This window comes from Castor canadensis, chromosome 6 (assembly GCF_047511655.1).
Source record: "Castor canadensis chromosome 6, mCasCan1.hap1v2, whole genome shotgun sequence".
Taxonomy (NCBI): Eukaryota; Metazoa; Chordata; class Mammalia; order Rodentia; family Castoridae; genus Castor; species Castor canadensis.
Window position 1 is genome coordinate 36594614 of NC_133391.1, and position 19473 is coordinate 36614086.

The 19473-nt window shown below is 47.7% G+C and overlaps 1 protein-coding gene across 2 annotated transcripts in view; it reads right to left on the minus strand.

The window, feature by feature from the left end:
• The window catches only part of Clstn3 (calsyntenin 3), a 30820-nt gene extending 11635 nt beyond the window's left edge, over window positions 1-19185 (minus strand). Inside the window, exons 1-12 of one of the 2 annotated variants that reach the window (XM_020158230.2) lie at window positions 18831-19185; window positions 16324-16446; window positions 15737-15932; window positions 13841-14049; window positions 13417-13566; window positions 13024-13209; window positions 12343-12624; window positions 11010-11122; window positions 7467-7629; window positions 5892-5948; window positions 4918-5075; window positions 4644-4792 (exon numbers count right to left, since the gene is read on the minus strand). In XM_020158230.2, coding sequence (XP_020013819.1) covers window positions 4644-4792; window positions 4918-5075; window positions 5892-5948; window positions 7467-7629; window positions 11010-11122; window positions 12343-12624; window positions 13024-13209; window positions 13417-13566; window positions 13841-14049; window positions 15737-15932; window positions 16324-16446; window positions 18831-18894 — 1850 coding nt within the window. In that variant the 5' untranslated portion in view covers window positions 18895-19185. Of the gene's footprint in view, window positions 1-4643; window positions 4793-4917; window positions 5076-5891; window positions 5949-7466; window positions 7630-11009; window positions 11123-12342; window positions 12625-13023; window positions 13210-13416; window positions 13567-13840; window positions 14050-15736; window positions 15933-16323; window positions 16477-18830 lie in introns of both variants that reach the window. The other variant, XM_020158229.2, reaches the window with a different exon arrangement.
• Between the last annotated feature and the right edge of the window lie 288 nt (window positions 19186-19473).

Below are 19473 nucleotides of genomic sequence, written 5' to 3' on the forward strand. Positions count from 1 at the left end.
GAAAAAAAAAGATTTTTTTCCCTGTTGGATTTTGGACTTCTTGGAACCAGTTTCCCTTTTCTTCTTTCTTCTTGATCCCTTTTAGAATGGGCATGTCTACCCTACAGTTGTCCCACCATTGTTTGCTCTCACAGGCTCATGGAATTTGCCTCACTCATATCTGATTTAAATGAGACACTGGATCTTAGACTTCTGAATTGGTAGTGGAATAAGACAAGACTTTGGAACTGTTGGAATGAATATATCTTGCATGTGACAAGAATATGAATTTGGGGAGCCAGAGGGCAAAATGCTATGGTTTAAATGTGTCCCCCAAGAAGTATGGGCTGGAAACTTAATCCCCAATGGAGCAGTGTTAGGAGGTAGGGTCTCTTAAATGTATTAATGCTGATTATGAAAGGGCTTAAAGCTGAGAGCTCAGTTTCTCTCTATCTCTCTATCTCTCTCTCCTCTCTCTTGTTCTTCTCTTCCACCATGGGGTGATGCAGCAAGTAGTCCCTAACCAGATGCAGATGCTATTCCCAATCTTGGACCTTCTAGCCTCCAGAACTATAAACAATAAATCTCTGTTCTTTACAAATTACCCAGTCTCAGATATTCTGCCATAGCAACACAAAATGGAGTAAGACATCCTCCTTAAACAAGCAATGTTCCCAAGTGAGTTAGCAATTCAGAAGAGGGACTCTGGTCCACATTCTTGTGCTAACTGAAATGACTGTGCTAAGAGATCTGTTATCATCAGTGTTCCTGATGTTGTTGGAGCCAAAATGGAGAAGGTGTACCTTTAGCTAATGTGATGAGCTCAAAGTTCCTGGAGTTACCAATGCCCATGACTTGCTGAGTTCCTGTGCCACACAGAGTAAGGCCTATCACAAGCTGCAAAACAACCCAGCCAACCCTGAAAACAAACACAGGCTCATTACCCGCTCCAGTGAACAGTGTTCTGCTCAAAGAGATCCAAACAGGAACAGGAGGCTGTGCCTGACCTAAAGGCAGAATGATCTGGTAGACAGAATAGATGTGGCACATAAACCTTGAACTGAGGGCAAGTGTGGTCATACAACCTAAATGGAATAAACAGAAAACCTCCAGAAGGGGAGGAAGGAGGGAAGGAACGGAAATACAATGGAGGGGGTGAACTTGTCCAACATACACTGTACCCATGTATGTAATTATCACAATGAAATCCCCTTGTATTATTAGTGTATGCTAATTCAAAAGGAAAATAGGGCTGGTGGAGTGGCTCAAGCAGGAAGAGCACTTGTCTAGCAAGCATTAGGCCCTGAGTTCAAACCCCAGTGCCACTAAAATTAATTAATTAATTAATTAATTAAAATAAAAACCTGTGAGAGTCCAGAGGAAATGGGAGTTATTTCTTCCCAGGATGGAATTGGAGTGCTTGGAAAAGAAGCATCAGAATAATCAATATTATCAGCATCTGAGCTGCTTTGAAAGATGATAGGACTTTGCTACATGAGGAACATGAGGCAGGAAAGGCAGGTGGCTTAGGGCCTTGAAAGTAATGATAAGAGTTCAGTTTGTTGTTTCATGCTGTGGGCAAAAAGTCACTGATTTTGTGTGGGGGGAGGGAGGGACTGGGTTTTGAACTCAGGGCTTTGGCCCACCTCCAGCCCATTCTGCTCTGGTTATTTTGGAGATGGGGTCTCACAAACTATTTGCCTGGACTGACCCTGATTCAAGATCTTCCTGGTCTCAACTTCCCAAACAGCTCGGATTACAGGTGTGAGTTACCAGTGCCTGGCTCATTGATGTCTTTTTTATCAGTACAGTATGCTTATGAAAAGTCTGATTTGACCCAGGTGTGGTGGTTCATGTCTATAATCCCAACATACAGGAGGCTGAGGCAGTAGTATCACAAATTTGAAGTCAGCCTGAACAACATGAGACCTTGTCTCAAAAAAAACCATCTGATTTAAGAACACTCTCCTAGCTCCTGAGTAGAGGATTAGAGCTAGGTCAACTAGCTAGGAGGTGAGGTAAATAGGCCAGGCAGAGGTAATGAGGGCTTGGCAGAAATGAAAAAGAGAAGACAGATTCTTGGGCTGGGGGCATAACTCAAGTGGTAGAGTGCCTACCTAGCAAGAGTGAGGCCCTGAGTTCAAAGGAAAAATAAATAAATAAATAAATTGTCAAAGAGGAGACAGATTCCAGATACACAAGGTATCAATGACCTAGGCTACCTGGCAGCTAATGGGCATGAAGGATAAAGACAGGCAGGAACCAAAGATGACTCAAGGGTTTTAAGCCTGGGTAACTGCAAGGACAGAGACATCATTAGAAAGAGAAGTTGGGGGAGTGGTTATTTGGGGCATTGGTTATTTAAAGTAAATTATTTCAGCATTGGCTCATCTGGGTTGAGGTGCTGGTGGAACTTCTGGATAGAGGTTATAGCAAGAAGTATAAATTCAAGAGCTGTGTAAAGAGGGCAAAGCTAGAGAAAAAGATGTGGTTTCCATTTATTCAGGGAGTTAATGCCATGAATAGACTGGATTTCTAAAAACTAGATTAAAATTCAAAAAAAAATTAAGGCCAGGTACCAGTGGTTTATGCCTGTAATCCTAGCTACTTGGGAGGCTGGGATCAGGAGGATCACAGTTCAAAGCCAGCCCAGGCAAATAGTTTATAAGACCCCATTTCTAAAATAACCACACCAAAATGGGCTAGAGGTATAGCTCAAGAGGTAGGCTGGGGGAGTAGCTCAAGTGGTAAAGCTCTGCCTAGCAAGTATGATGCCCTGAGTTCAGACCCCAGCACTGCCAAAAAAAAAAAAAGAGGTAGAACACCTGCTTTGCAAGTGTAAAGCCTGAATTCAAATCCCAGTTCCACCCCCCCCCAAAAAAAAAACACTTTGGAAAAACTTGCATTTAAGCATTAGCTAAATAGTTGCATAAATCTGGCTTAAATGAACAGAGGTCCAAGCACTGAAAGCTAGAAGCTACAGAAGTCACATGGACAAGGGGAAGGATATTCGTCGGAGATGGAGAGGTACTGATAGGTACCTATCTCTCTCTGTTATACACACCCTTCTATATTTTCTCCCATAACCTCAGGAAAGTATTAAGGTGGCACTTGTGGTAGCCCTAGAAATGGAGAAAGGAGACCTTTCTTTCTTAACCTCATAAAGAAACTGTGAAGGCTCCTTCCTTCTCCTGGAGGACCAACGTCAGGCTCCAAACCCTTGGATAAGCCCCTGTTCCAGGCCCAAAAAAGAAAAGAGGAACTCAGATGAGCCTTTTAACCAAGAGGATGTCTGTCACCTCTTCCCCATGTGGGGACTCTCCTTGCAGAGCTTCACCCTAGGCCAAAACACAGAGCCCTCTCTTGGACAGCTAGAGGACTGACTATGGCATGATGGGGTGCTTGGTACTCAATTCTAATCTATGCTCACATGACACACCATTACCTGTGACCTTCATTTCTATGCCATGACCACGACATGGCCCAGTAGCCCAATTCCCAAAGGCACTGCCCCTTCATTAAGCATGATCATTGTGCCCAGTGATTGGGCTCAGGACCCTCTCTCCTCTAAATCCCCCCCACCCCTAGGACATCTGAATCTGCATGCTTCAAATAACTTATGAAAACTGGAGAAAACAGAAATCCTGACTCCTAAATTTTGTAATCTACCCACTAGATGGCAGTATTTCCTAAAAAAAAAAAAAAACAAAAAAGCCTGCCCCTTAGACCACAATAAGGAGTGGTCTAAGTCAACATTTACAGTAGGCATTCTGCTAGGCATTTGCTCTGGAGTGTATCATTTAGTTCTCATAACAATTCCATTAGTTAGGTTCTATTATTTCCCCTGCTTTACAGCATTTGCTAAATTTGCTAAAAAGCTGTGTCCTTAACTATTAGGCTTTCATTGCCTGTCAACTTGTCTTTTTAAATACCTAGCATATACGTACACCTTGAAATAATCTACAGTTTTTACTTTAAGGAATTTAAAATCATTTTGTTAGAATTCAAAGGTCAGCAACCTTTTTCTGTAAAGGAGCAGATGACAAACATTCTCATTTTTTTTAAGACATACAGGTCTCTGCCCCAACTACTGAGCTCTGCCAGCACAGTATGAAAACAGCCATGGACAAATGCAAATGAATGGGCATGGCTGTGTCCCAATAAAACTTTATTTACAAAACAGACAGCAGGCCATATTTTGCCTGGGACCATAGGTTGCCAGTCTCTAGACTTGGATCATATTTGACTTTGCAAAAGCTTGATGAAGCAAGATTAAAATAGGCAAAACAACTAGAGTTCACCATTTGCTCAAGGTCATCCAGCTATTTAGTGTTGAGTCAGAGTAAATGTCATATCCCCTAGCTCCCAAACTTCTCTGTCCCATTTAATATATCAGCTCAGAGGCATGGAGAAGATCATATTCCCAAATCCTGGAGGTGTGGCTTAGTGGGAAGACTAATGAACTGGTTTTTAGGAAAGCAGAATCTAGTCCAGGCTCTTCTACCAACATTATATTGACCTTCAGCAGGTCAGTTGTCCTCCCTGGGGGGTCCAGAGAGACACAAAATGAGGGAAATATGGCTAGCTCTAGGTGACATGCTAGGCCAAGAAGTCATGACACTGTCTGGCTCTGCTCTGATTCACCCCGCCCATCCAACACTCACTTGACAGCAGTGGTGAGGCGCAGAGGCCTGACGCCAGGCGTGGCAAACCGCAGAGTGTTCATATAAGCCACGTGCTGCAGGGCATGGCTGAAGGTCTCCACATCATCCCCCTCCAGGGTGAGCAGGGACTGCGAGGGGTTCACGTGGACCTGGGCCCCAGACACAGACACAGCTGAGAGCAGGACCAGGAGGTGGGAGAGGAAGGGAACAGAGGAGTCCAGGGGAGGGGCAGGGGCATGCCCGGAAAGGGAATGCTAGAGGAAGGGGCTAATACCTTCATGCCTTTGCCCAGGCTCTCGAAATCCCTATAGTCCAGCCCCTCCCGACATGCATAGAGGCATTCGATGACCTCCCGGCTCTCCAGGCGACCTGAGCGCACGCTGAAACCAGCCAGGTAGCCATGAAAGTAGTGGTGGATCGGCAAGGGGTCTCCTAGGGCAGGAACACAGGAGCAGGCAAGGTGAGAAGAGGAAGAAAGGGGAGAGGAGGAGGAAACAAAGATGGGGACTGAGAGAAGGGGGAAAATAAGAGAACAAGAGGAAGATGAGAAAGAAAATGAAAAGGAGAAATATGGAAATGGAAGAAGGAAAGAAGAGGGATGAGAAGTGAGAGAGATAAGCGAGGATAAAGGTAAATTCTGGAGGGATGAGACACAACACAGGATGGGGCTGTAGCTCAGAGGTAGAGGGCTTACACAGCATGTGCAAGCCCCTGGGTTGGATCTCCCAGCAACACACAGAAAAAAGGAAGGAAGAAGGAGGAAAAAAGAGAAAACAGGATAAAACCAGAAGGAAAGAAAAGTGAAAAAGAAGCAATGGAAAAGTGAAAACCTTCTGGGAGGCAACAAGAAAAGGAAATCAGGACCAAAGGAAGGGAGGAGGAAAAACTTAACAGGAAAGGCATCTTCTCAGTGACATGCAAGGAGACCAGGATGAATGTGTGTGAGCTTCACAAATGCCCAGATCTTCACCTCCTGTGTGTCTGACTGCTGCCACCTCGTTTCTGCTATGTAGAAAGCCAGCAAGACAAACCCTCTGCATTCTGTGGACAGGAAACAATACCCAGAAGCCAGCCAAACTACATTCAGCCTTCCTGCTCCAAAAAGACTCTGCCTTGCTGTATTTCTTGGGGGCTCTGCCCCCTGGTGGCATGGAAAGCAGTAACTAACAGGATTTGCAGTAGGAAAAGGAACAATGATCAGAAGATTAAGATGAGAACTCTGGTCTTCAATTCTTACATACAGAATACCTTGAGTTGTGTCTGTACTGTTGTCTCCTCCTTTATCCTTCTCTTTGTTCTTATCCTCTGGGGAAAAAAAAACAAAGGTGGCAATGAGCTCGGGCTTGTGAGGACAGCTTGACAAGAGTAAGTCTTTCCACTGTTGGTGGGAATGTAGACTAGTACAACCACTCTGGAAAAAAATTTGGAGGCTACTTAAAAAGCTAGACATCGATCTACCATTTGATCCAGTAATACCACTCTTGGGGATATACCCAAAAGACTGTTACTCCAGAGGCACCTGCACACCCATGTTTATTGTGGCACTATTCACAATAGCCAAGTTATGGAAACAGCCAAGATGCCCCACCACTGACGAATGGATTAAGAAAATGTGGTATCTATACACAATGGAATTTTATGCAGCCATGAAGAAGAACGAAATGTTATCATTCGCTGGTAAATGGATGGAATTGGAGAACATCATTCTGAGTGAGGTTAGCCTGGCCCGAAAGACCAAAAATCGTATGTTCTCCCTCATATGTGGACATTAGATCAAGGGCAAACACAACAATGGGATCGGACTATGAGCACATGATAAAAGCGAGAGCACACAAGGGAGGGGTGAGGATAGGTAAGACACCTAAAAAATTAGCAACGCAGAGAAACTAAAGCAGATACCTTAAAGCAACTGAGACCAATAGGAAAAGGGGAACAGGTACTAGAGAAAAGGTTAGTTCAAGAAGAATTAACCTAGAAGGTAACACCCACGCACAGGAAATCAATGTGAGTCAATGCCCTGTATAGCTATCCTTATCTCAACCAGCAAAAACCCTTGTTCCTTCCTATTATTGCTTATACTCTCTCTACAACAAAATTAGAAATAAGGGCAAAATAGTTTCTGCTGGGTATTGGGGAGGGAGAGGGAGGGGGCAGACTGGGTGGTAAGGGAGGGGGTGGGGGCAGGGGGGAGAAATGAACCAAGCCTTGTATGCACATATGAATAATAAGAGAAAAAGGAAAAAAAAAAAAAAGAGTAAGTCTTCCTTGTGTCCTTGTGAGTCCTCTCATTGCCCAGGTACGATTTGCAGCCTCTTAAGGAAGTCCCAACCATTCTTTGTTCAGGCCCAATCTTTCAGACCTCTGTTACACACGACCCCCCAAATATGTTGCTGAGGAAACACGGGGTCCTGATAAGACAGGTGCATGCATGTACGCCTAGAAGAAAAAAAGAAAGGGCTTAAACGCTGGAAGACAATGACTCGCTGAAGAGTTGCTGTCCTCCAGCAAGGTAGTGGGTTGTGGAAATCTTCAATTTGCTAGAACAAGCTGGGAACTACCTGAAGTTACAGAAAGAGAGATTCTGGGGACACCTGAGAAGGAAATTTCTCCAAGTCAGAATTGATAACCCATAGAATGGGTGAGGATACGGGAGGCCGAGGTCAGCTCTGGTGGAGATCATTCAGAGTCACCCTGCCCAACTGCACAGAGACACATGCGGTGGCCTCAGCTGTGGGCTCAGACTGCCCTTGCTCCTCACCAGTCTATTTCCCCTCACAACCTTCAGCCATTGAGTCTTTGCTGAGCAGTGCAAGGGGGACCTACCTGTCCAGCAGGCCCCAATCATGAGTGCAGGTTCCCTCCGGGGTGGGTGGATGAGGCCGTTGTCATGGATGAGAGCAGGGTCAAAGGAGATGCCATCAGCATAGAGTGTAACTGTGGGGAACTCGAGGTTCAGAGCATAATGGTGCCACTCGTCGTCACAGACCTAGGAGAGTAGAGTGAGGGCAGGAGTCCCCAGTCACTTCCTCTTCAGGGAGTTAGTCCCAGTCCTGCCCCATCTCCTGGGAGACAAGGTCAGACCCAAATATCCCCCCAATAGGGCTGACTATCCAGCTCCGGGAATAACATCCTTGTCCAAAATCTATCAGGCAACCATCCTAGCATGGAAAATTCCACTTGTCAAGTAAATCCTAAAAACTATAAGCACAGAGCTAGGCACAGTGTCATGTGCCTAAAATCCAACTACCCGGGTGACTGAGGCAGGAGGACCACTTGTGCTCAGGAGTTTATGTTGCTGCACAACACAGCAAGACCCTGTCTCAAAAAACACCACCACCCCCCGAAAGAAAAAACACTATAAACGTAAAACTATGTTGCAAATAAATTTTTCCAAAGATTTCTTTTTTTTTTTTTTTTTTGCACTTTGGTTTTGAACCCAAAGTTTCAAGCATGCTAGGCAAGCACTCTACCACTGAGCTATATCCTGGGTCCCCAAAGAGTTCTCTTAAGGGCGGTACCAGGGTTTGAAACCAGTGCCTTGCGCATAAACCACTCCGCCAGCCCTTTTTGGTGTTGGATATTTTCTAGATAGGGACTCATGAACTATTTGCATAGGCTGGCCTCAAAATATGATCCTCCTGATCTCTGCTTCCTGAGTTAGCTAGGATTATAGGCATGAGTCAGTGGTTCCCAGCCCGATGACAGGTATGTGTGTATGGCTCTGGAATGGCTAGGGCAGCTTCTAATGCAATGGGAACCGCTGAAACAAATAATTGCTTCCATTTCTCTTAAGCCAAGATGTGGGTGGGATGGGCAGAGTAAGAAATGCAGTTCTCTGCCTATCAACTTCCCAGTGTTGGGTTCCCTCTCCCCTCCCCCTATACTCTCTTCATAGGAGTGACCTCCTCTGCTCAGATACCATATTCCAAATGAGAATTCCAAAGTCTCCATCTCCAACCCAGAGCTCCCTAAAGACTGGGCTCCCCACTTGGCTATCTCGCAGCCATCTCCAATATAACATGTGTAAGATGGAAGTCTCTGCCCTGTCCCACCTCCCAGTTTTCCCTGGGCAATATAAATGCTCCATTATCCATCCAGTTGCTCAAGCAGATGGCATGGAGTCAGCTTTGATTCTTCCTTCTCCCTCAACCACCACAGCCAATCCATCAGCAGGTGCTCTTGATCCCAGATCCAAACAGAACTAAAAGCTGTATGTTTCCATGCAGGTCTCACCATCTTCATGGGTACACATCAGTTGAGACCCCTTTCATGTGGACTCTTGCAACAGTCCTGTCTGTTTACCTCTAATCTTCTGTTTGTTTGCTTTTGGCAGTGCTAGAGATTGAACTCAGGACCTCGCACTTGCCAGGCAGGCATTTTATCATTTGAGCTGGGCCATCTCTTTTGGGCTTTTTGGTTGTTTTTCAGATAGGATCTCATGTTTTTGCCTGGGCCAGCTTCAGACCAAGACTCTCCTACCTCCACCTCCATTGTAGGCATGGACCACCATACTTGGCCAACCACTCATATCTCTTTTAATTCTTTTTTTCTTTTTTGGTGGCACTAGGGTTTGAACTCAGGGCCTCAGGCTTACCGGGCAGGTGCTCTTATGGCTTGAGCCACTCTACCAACTCCCCACCCCCCACTCATATCTCTTCAACACAGTCCTTCCACAGTTGTTCAAATGTAAATCTGGTAAGGTCACACCCCTGCTTTAAGCCCTTCAAAAAAAGGCTTCCTATCTCTCATAGGATAAAGTCTAAACTAACCCCAGGTGACAAAGTCCACTGTACAACCCAATCACTCCCCATCTCTCCAAGCTCATCTGCAGCCTTTCCTCTTGTCCACTGCACCCCAGCCTCACTAGCCTTGTTTCTGTGCTTGGAATACACTGAGTTCTTTCCTGCCTCAGGGCGTTTGCACCTACTTTTCCCACTCTTCACAGCCAGCTAGTTCTTATCCTCTATGATTAAGCTTAAATTTCACCACAGTTAGGCCTTTCCTGGACATCTGATCTAAGATGAGCTCCTCTCTCCTCTCCTTCCCCTCAAGTGAAGAGGAAGAGGAGGAGGAAGAGGGGGAGGGGGAGAAAAGAAAAAAGGAAAAAATCTATTTTCCCAACTAAAATGTAAGCTCAATGAAGGCAAAGATTTTGTTCCATTTTATACTCTACTATATTCCCAAAGCCTATCAAAATGACAGGAATTTAAGTGGTATTTAATAGATTTTTAAATAAATTAAAGAAAACTTGAAAGGGTAGCACTGACATTATTAGCAACAATGGGAAAAGATGGAGAAACAGTAAATGGCAGACTCTTCAAAACAGCTGGTGGAATGGCTCAAGTGGTAAAGCACCTATCTAGCAAGCATGAGGACCTGAGTTCAAACCTGCATACCACCAAAAAGGAGTGCCACAAATAGCAAAAGTTTTTTTAGACAGCCCTTAATTATCTGGCTTGCAAATTTTTCAGGTCCTTATTTCTCTTGCTCTTTTACTTTCTGTGTCTGTTTTCTTCTGGGTTTATTAAAGACTGTTTTTGTCATTTGCTTACTCAACCACTCTACTCCTGAATGAATGGAAACTCAAACTAGTTCTCAATAGCTCTTCAGCTTGGAGAATGAATGAAGAGACCACTCCGAGTGGAAGGGCACATGCCTATTGGAGGCTGAGGCAAGAGTTCTAGGCCAACCTGGGCTACATAGTGAGTTCATACCAGCCTGGACCACATAAGAAGAACTTAAAAAAATTTTTTTTTAAATACATTAAGTAAAATTTTAAAAAATAGCCTGCAACTGTTGGCTGAAGTGAGGGTTTAAAATTTTTGACCATGTTCGTTTACCCCTCATAATCCTGGACAAAAATAGTGATTTAACATGTACAAAGTTATTTTCCATCTACAAACGTCTATCAGTTAATCATACATCCACCCTATTTAAAAGTTTTTAAAAATAAAGTTTGGACATATTAGCCAAGATTTCTTTCATGGCCTGCAGGCTCTCCCAACAGCACTCAACTCTAATCTGTGTACCTTGGCAATATAGGTTTTCTTGGTTGCAACTCTGAGAGTCACGGACACATACTGTAAGGTTCTAGATTAAAAAAAAAAAGAAAGAATGAAATAAAACAAGAGGTAATAGATGGTTGATCTGTTTGGGGATCGTAGCAATTTGTCTCCTATTTCTTTTTAGTCTAGGAGTGTTTTCTCCTTAGAAAAAGAAAAGAACCTGGGGCAGACTGGTCAGGGACTGAATGAAAATGAGAGGCCACAGGGTAACCCAGAAAATGCCAATGTCAGCCCAGGGACCCTCCTTCTCCTATGTTAGTTGCATCCACCCGGCCTCCCAGGAGCCAGACACCAGCCTCACCTGCTCCAGCTTCCAGAGGAACTTGACTGGGCGGGCACTCTCAAGCAGGGGCCAGTAGAGGAAGGCAATTCTGCAGCCATGGACAGTCAAGGAGTAGTGAGAGAAGCCATCCTCTGATGGGACAGGTTGAGAACAGGGGTCAAGCATTAACGCGTGAGGCAAGAACGAGCTCAAAGCAACAGTAGGAAGAGGATGCTCCTTCTCTTAACTCTCTCTGATGTGCTCTCATTGTCTTATCCTCTAGTGCTCTTTCTCTCTCTCTCTCTCTCTCTCTCTCTCTCTTTTTTTTTTTTGCAATACTAGGGTTTGAACTCAGTGCCTACACTTGAGCCACTCCACTAGCCCTTTTGTGATGGGGTCTCACAAACTATTTGCCCAGGCTGGCTTCAAACCTCAATCCTCCTGATCTCCACCTCCTGAGTACCTAGGTTATAGATGTGAGCCACCAGTGCCCAGCTCTGTGTCTTTTTCTTTCTTCCTCTTTGTCTCTCTGTCTCTGTGTGTTCTCTCTCTCTCTCTCTCTCTCTCTCTCTCTCTCTCTCTCTATATATATATATATATATATATATATATTACACACACACACACCAGTCCAAGTGACAACTAGATCTTCTTGGGCACTGGTTGGCCAAAGGAACACTGGCCAGCCAACTCCCACCCAGATCTTCACTGGTTCTTTGGTTAATACATACATCATGGGTGATACCCCTTCCAGGTCAAGAAACATGAGGTTGGAGAAACGGCTAGAAATAAAAAAAACAGGTCAAGGCTGAGCCCTCCCTATAGGGTTGAACCACTGCAGTTGAGTGAAGAGGCACATTTGGAGATGGAGTCAATCAGAGGAGGAGAATGGGATGGTGGTAGAAGAGAAGGAACAGACACCACTATCCAGCTTTTCCATTGCAATGGAGTGGCTTTTGTGGGAGTAGAGACATGGCAGTCTACTACCTAGTGGGATGCCAGGAGATTAATTGAGCAACTGCCAATGAGAATGAGGACTCCCACTGTACTCAGAGCAATAGGAGCTCAACATGTCACCTTGGGATAAATCACAGAATTCCAGGGAACGTCACAGCTAGCACTAAGCCAGTCGTGGTGGCATATGCTATAGTCCTGGCTAGTAGAAAGATTGAGGCAGGACAACCACTAAAGCCCAGAAGTTCAGGGCCAGCCTGGGTGAGAACCCCACCTCTTAAAAACATAGCCCTGGTGACTTGCAAATGAAGTGACAGGAGAGAGAAGCGACCTGTCCACAGTCCACCTTGGGTAGTGACAGATGCAGGGTAAAAAGTCAGTTTCGCACTGTAAGGCTTGTGCCCTAAGAAAGGCTCACCATTCTGGACTGTGTTGCACACAATGGTTTCCTCTTCTTTCTTGCCCTTGTTTGGAGTTACACCATGTTTCATCCAGAATGACAGGGTAAAGTGGTCGCTGAGGCTGTCCTGGGAGCCAGAACCCAGCCCAGCTGTGCCACCCAGGGGCACCTGCACAGCTTGGGTGCCATTAAACCAGTATATAAGGCTGCTATCCTGGCTATAGTGCACTGAGAGTCCTGCTGTCCAGTTGGCATTGGGGCCCGGCATGGGCAACAGGTCCACCTCCCCAGTGGCAGCACCTGTGGAAGTCCCAGGAGGCACAAGTGTCAGAGTTGAGAGGCAGTAGATGAGGAAATAGGAGAGAAGCAGGGAGTGACTGATGAGAAAAGATTTCCCACCTCTTCTGGCCTTTCAAAGACAAGAGAGGAATGGACCTCTCTTCTAGAAATAGATTGGAAAACTCAACCCTTTTTCCAACTCTTCTCTCTCCCAACCATTGTTCCATGATGCATCATTGCCACAATGCAACTACCTGCCCTTTGGACAGAAAGAGTTAGCCATGCCACAGCCTGTGGATATGTACGCTTACAGATAGCCAGAAGAGACATAAAGCAGACTCTTGGGAAAGGGGCAGAGGAGGTGCATGATGGTTGGGAAAGGACAGCCTAGGGGAGAATTAGGGGAAGTGGCACACGCACCACAGAGTTTCCGCAGTGCCCGCTCTGAGTAGTTGTCACGGTCACAACCCTTGGCCACATGGCTGGTCTGCAGCTCTATGGTGGCCTGAATGTTCCAGAGTGGTTCATCACAGGTCTCCAGGCGGATGCCAGGGAACAAAGCCAAGCTCCCAGCGCCTGGTGCATATTCAATCCTTTTGTTCCAGCCTACATGGGTGAGGTAGAGAGGGAGAGGAGACAGAAGTTAAGACAGCCTCTCCTATCCACTCTCCTGTTATGTCCACTGGCTGAGGTAGAAACCTGCCCCCAAATAACTCCCCACAACCATAGCCCAGACCCCATGGTGGTCAAAAGGACAAAGGGACCAAGGTGAAAGCCAATTCACAAGCCTGGTCACAGAGTGGAGCTCCTCACCTTGCCAGCTGGGTTTGCAGGTGGGCTTCACCTGGATCTCCACCTCAGCATCATCGGCTGCTCGCTTCTTTCCACAGTCATAAGCCGTCACTGTGAACTTGTAGAGCTTCTCACCACTGTACTGCAGCTTCTCTGTGTTCTCAATGTTCCCTAGGGTATTGCAGGGGGTTGGGGGGAGGATAGACAGGATCAGATGCACTTGGGAAAGTCCCAGAGGTAAGGAGAAGTCTAAGAGAGCTAAGTGGGCAGCAGGTGGACTCAGCAGGAAGAAAAGGGAAGAAGGTGTCTGGAGAAAAAGACTCCACATTCAGGAGGGAAGGTGAAATGAGGGTCCAAGGGAGAGAAGTGGAGAGGTCAGCCCTGGGTTGTCCTGAGGGAAGTGGGTGCACAAGACCTGGGCAGTCAGGAAGGAGGGTGGACTCACCATCATTGTCTATTAGGAAGGGGGTGTTGGGCGTGAGGATCTCATAGTAGCAGATCTGGCTGTACTGTGGGGAGCAGTCACCATCAATGGCTTCCACCCGCAGGATGCGATCATACAGTTTCCCCTCTGTCACTGCAGCACGGTACAGCCGCTCCACAAACACTGGGGCAAACTCATTCACGTCATTGACCCGCACATGCACTGTTGCCCTGCATGTACCAGAGGAGGGAGAAGGGACCAGAAGTATTAGCCAGCCTTCATACACTGAGAGAGGCACAACAGAAATCCAGATGGGAAAAAGAGCAGGAGGGAGCCAATCTATTCTTTTTTTTTTTTTTTTTTTTTCCAATCTATTCTTAAGAGTGAGCATCCCCATCCCACAAGGCACCCGGCTGTTGCCAAAGTCATGCCAGAGATAGGGCCACACAAGGGAGAGGGCTTAAGAAAAGAGTCGGGGTACAGATGACTGGGTATGGTGGTACACGCCTGTAATCTCAGATATTCAGGAGGCTGAGGCTAGAGGATCTTGAGTTCAAGGCCAGCCAGGAAAAAGTTAGCAGTGAGACCCTGTCTCAAAAACAAAATTAAAAAAAGAAAAAAGTATTGGGAGCATGGCTCAAGTGATTGAGCATTTGCTTAGCATATAAACAAGGCCCTAGGTTTAATCCCCAAGTACCATGAGAGAGAGAGACAGAGAGAAAGAGAGAGAGACCTAGAGGTAAAGAACAAGCCCAGGGGATACCAGGAGCTGATTTGGATGACTTCTATCAGACTGTTGTACAGAGCAAGGAGGAAGGAAAGGATGAACACATTCATCCTTTTCAACTGCCCACTCCAGCCTATTTTCAGGGCACACCATGTACCCAATTCATAATATATACATAAGCTTGGAGATTTCAGCAGGGTTTGGCACATTCATTAGGGTGCCAAGACAAGGAGCAAGGCACAAAATCCAACAGGTTTTGCCTTCACTACAGTCAGGTCCAATGGAATAATCGAGGACCATGCACAGCAAACTCCAAATTAAAACTAACCATAAGAAGAGAAGTGGCACTGATACAAAAGTCATAAGTCATCTGACACATACATGTGAGCCACGGGCTGCCTTCCATACACACGTGTGAAATGCGCACATCAGCCTTGTTCCCTCCCACTCAACACCCACCAGGGCAAACACAGCTAGGTCTATAACCTTCATGCTGAGACTTGCCCCTAGCCAAGATCCAGGTTTCCAGGGTCCAGAGGAAAAGTTCTATCTCTAAATGGGAAACTGAGTCACAAACAGCACTTTATCTCTAATGCTTCTTACTGGCCCAGGAATTCTGACTGCTGATCTTTCTCCTATTCTCAAATGAGAAGTTATCTGGAAACAGATGTATATGCCTGGGACTGAAGCCTCTTTCGTTCTATAACCTTCTCCTGCCCACCCCCCTCACCTAGAGCTGTTTGTGCTGTGAATCATGTGCATGGGGTGCACTGCAAAGAGAGGGGAGCAGGGGGGCAGTTGAAAGGGATCAGGATGTGTTTGTCCTCTCCTCCTGTTCTCCCCCTCATCACCATGACTTCCATGTTCTGAGCCCTTCACCATGTGTCAGGCACTGTGGTACATGCTTTCTACACAAACTACCTCCTGCGATCTTCACAAAACCTCTTTGTTTAACAGATGAGGAAAAGCAAATCCAGAAAGGCTAAGTGAGTTTCCAAAGTCATGAGAGGCAAATCCAGGATGAGATCTCACTGAATTCTTCTGTGTGCTTGTAACCTTGACAGGAGGTCTCTAACCCTACAGTGGGGGCGGGGATGGATATTCATTACAGCATGGATAAAGGATACTGAGAGTTCAGAAGTAGGTAGGAGGATCTGCCTCAGACAGGCAGGGGACAAGGCCTTCCTCACTTGTGGGACTTCTTGGTGTTGGCACCATCAGGGCCCTCGCCACAGTCATATGCCTGGATGGTGAAGGTGTGTTCCTTCTGGGCCTCGCAATCCACAGGCTCCTTGGCCCGAATCAGCCCTTCACCTGTCGCCTTGTCCAGGATCACAGCCTCAAAGGGCACTCCAGACCCATGGAGCCGGAAGCCACAGATCTCACCTGGCAGAAGGGAAAAGGAAGGATTGGGACTCCACACCACCTGGTGCATCTCTTTCCCACCCTCAGATTCCCCAACTGGGGGCTGAGGGGTCCAGCTGCACCTCTCCTCCGAAACCCTGGTGCTCTAGTAGGCATGCAGCATCGATAATCAGAGCTCTCTCAGAGCTACCAGGCCTGAAGTGTGGCAAGGTCAAGTGTGTTTAACTAACTCCTTCCTGGCTATGTCTGTTTCTGACATTCTCCATTCTTCAATGCAGCTCATTTCCCTCCTTGTACCACTTCTTCTTCTGCATTTCCCCCACTTTCTCATTGTTTCCATTTCCAGGACCTTCTCTCCCTCCCACCCACTTTTCTCTGTCCCGCCCTGACTTACCACCCCAACCTCAATTACCAGCATAGCGCAGGGGAGCGTCCTTATCCAAGGCAAAGAGTGGTGGGTTCAGCAGGACAGTGTTGTCATTCTCCATGACGATGCCCTGGTACTCTGCCTCAATCCATGGCTTGTGCTTGTTGGCTGGCCCCACCCCAGAAAGAGAGGAAGCACCTGTGAGAAGGACCACCACTCTCATGACAGCTCTGGTTGGCCCAGACAACTCACACCCCCCAGCATCATCGCCCTTCCACTCCTGCCACAGCCTCTTACAGGAAGGAGAGGACTAAGGACAAGAAGTCAGCTACAGAAGGTGCAGAGAGTCTGCAGGAGGTCACAACGTCCTCCTATAGCAAGATAGCAGTTTCTTTGCAACTGCCTGCCCTATGGGGAGGGGCCACTCTCTCCCCTGGGAACCATGATCGGGGTAGAGAATCTTTAAGGACTTCAGGTGCTGGAGAATGGAGACTGGTGACTCAGGAAAGCAGTGGTGAGCCCTCAGAAGGCCCTGGGAAACGGAAGGGAGAGATGAAAGGCAGAGTCATGACTAGGAAAAGATTCTAGAAGTTTCCTGAGATCCTGATTGTTTATCCTCCCCCTCCTCCATTTCAATCCTGGTCCCTTGACTCCATACTTCTCCTAAGCCAGGCTCCAACCTCAGGCCACTCTCCCAGAGCAGGGGAAGAAGAGAAAGGAAAGAAGAGAAGATATATAGGACAGAGGGAGGGGACAGACAGGGGCAGCAATGGAGCAGAGAAATCAATGCCAAATGACTGGACCCAGCAGAGCAAACATCCTAAGGGATTATCAAGCTGGCCTAGAAACATGATAAATCCCCTCCCTGTTTCCCACCCCCACATCCAAGAGCACACAACACAACTCTTTGTCCTCCACAAGGTCTTCAAACCCCAACTCCCTGGGCCCCACTTTTTATACTGACTTAATGATGACTGAATCCCAAGTCTTGTCTACCACACCCCTTTTCCCTTCACCCACCAGCCAACTCAGGACGGATGTGGGACTCAGCGAGATTCCCATCACCCCATCTCCTACCAGACTCAGCTAAACAGGGCCTCCTCCCCAGGACCAACCCCCCACTAGTCTGGTGAGGGGCCACTGGGAAATGCACTACCTCATCCCCCAGCTCAGCTCCAACCTCCACTCTCCATCTACCTAATCCCATCATGCCCACACCCAGGCTCCCAAAGTCCACTATGATGGTACATGAGATGGATCTGAGGGAGAAACTTCAAGGGAAACTGAGTCACTAGAGGAACCTCACCCCAGTATCTCACAGTGAACAAGAGGTACTGATTTCAGTCTCTCCTCCAACCACACCCTGACAAGCTTTCTAGTATCTGCAGGCCTGCCCCTTTCTTGCTGATGACCACCATAACCCCCTTCCTAATGGCTGAGCAGAAAGCCACAAGATGGTGCACAGAAGGCCGCACAGGAAGTAGCAAGAGGCTCAGGAGCCAGGCTGAGGTCCTGAGGCAAGAGATCTAGACAGATAGAGGAGATAGTAGACGGAAGGGCTAAAGATAGCCAGGGCAGGGCTGGCACCTTTCCATAGCTCACCCCTCCAACCCTGCTTCTCCCCATGGTCCCTCAGCCTTCATCTCCCTGTTCCTCTCCTTTGGCCACCTACTATCTGTGTCCATTCCCCTCATTGACTCTTGGGCTCCCCATCCTCCTTGGCTTTCCCCTCCCTCCTCATCTTCCTGATTTTCCTTCTATTTCTTTTTCTTCCTCCTGCCTCCATCTGTACCCTTTCCATCCCCTTCTTATCCCCTCTCCCATACCTTATCTCCATCTCCTCCTCAGTTTTCCCTCTCACCACTCATTTAGTGCCCACACACACACCCACTTCTGCCCTTCCCTGCCTTTCTCCCTCCCTTCCGTTTGCCTGAGCCCTCTACCTCCAGTCCCTCCCTCCTTTCCTCCCTCTCACCCCTCTGATAGCCTCACCCAGCTGAATTTATCCACTGTCTGCCAGAGAGGGCAGCTCTGGTAACCCACAGCCCAGCTGATGCAGGCAGAAGGGTATAGATGCAGAGGAACACGCAAAAACATACGTGCTCTGAATTGCTGAGCTGCAAGGAACAGTTTCTCCCCAGGATGGGATGGAGATGAACCAGATGGATCTGCCACACACCCTTAGCATGTGCATACCCAGTGAAAAGGGAGAAACACTAAGAGATGTGGTATGTATCACCCTCGGGAGTTAAGACCTGCTGAGATCTGAGATATCTACCAGCATGGAGAAACTGGGAGGGGGGACAAAAAGACACTCACATGGGAAGGGGGACCAACCAGGAGCAAGAGAAGCACATAGGTAGAGGTGGGCCTGAGAGGAGGATGGAGCCCTGGGAAGTGAGAAAGAGGAGAAGGGAGCAGGTCTGAGGAAAATGGTCAGAGAGGAAAGGACACCTGTCAAGTGCCAGACAGCCTCAGCACCTTCCCCCCACATCTTCACATCGCTCTGCCTGATTCCCTCATTCGGAGCCCCCCACCCACACCTCACTCACCTTTGTTCCCCAAGCTGGGCAGGAGCAGAGAGGCCAGCAAGAAAGACAGCAACAAGAGGGTCATGGTGTGGTGTGGGGCAGGACCAAGCCAGGCGATTCGGTCCCTTGGGAGCCTCAAGCCTGCTAATTCCACCTTGGGAAAGGGATGCAGGGGCTCTACAAGGAGGGGAGGGCAGCAGAGCAGTGACAGAAAGGAGCCTGCCCTCCCCTCGCACTAGTCCATGGAGCAGACCCGGCAGGCCCCAGTCTGGGTGGCTGAGATGGGGGACTCGCAGTGGCTTCTCGTTCCCTCTAGAGCCCAGCGTCCTCACTCTCTCTCTCACTCCCACCCCATCCCTGCTACTGCAGGATGACGTCAGCACGGCCAGCAAGGATTGATGGGGCCGCTGGCCAATCGGATGACCGGGGGCGCCAGGTGCTGCAGGGGGGCAGGAAACCAATGGGACTGGGGAGCAGGGGCGGGAGAATGTGTTAGGGCTTTTTCCCCTGACTGCAATTTGAGGGAGCAGAGGAACTGCGGGGGCTGGAAAGGAAGCTGCAAAGCCGTAGAGGGGGTGGGAAGTAAGCGGGACATTGGCAGAATGAGAAGCTGGAAGCCAGGGGGTGGGGAAGGGAGACGTCAACGGAGACCTAAGGGTGGCCA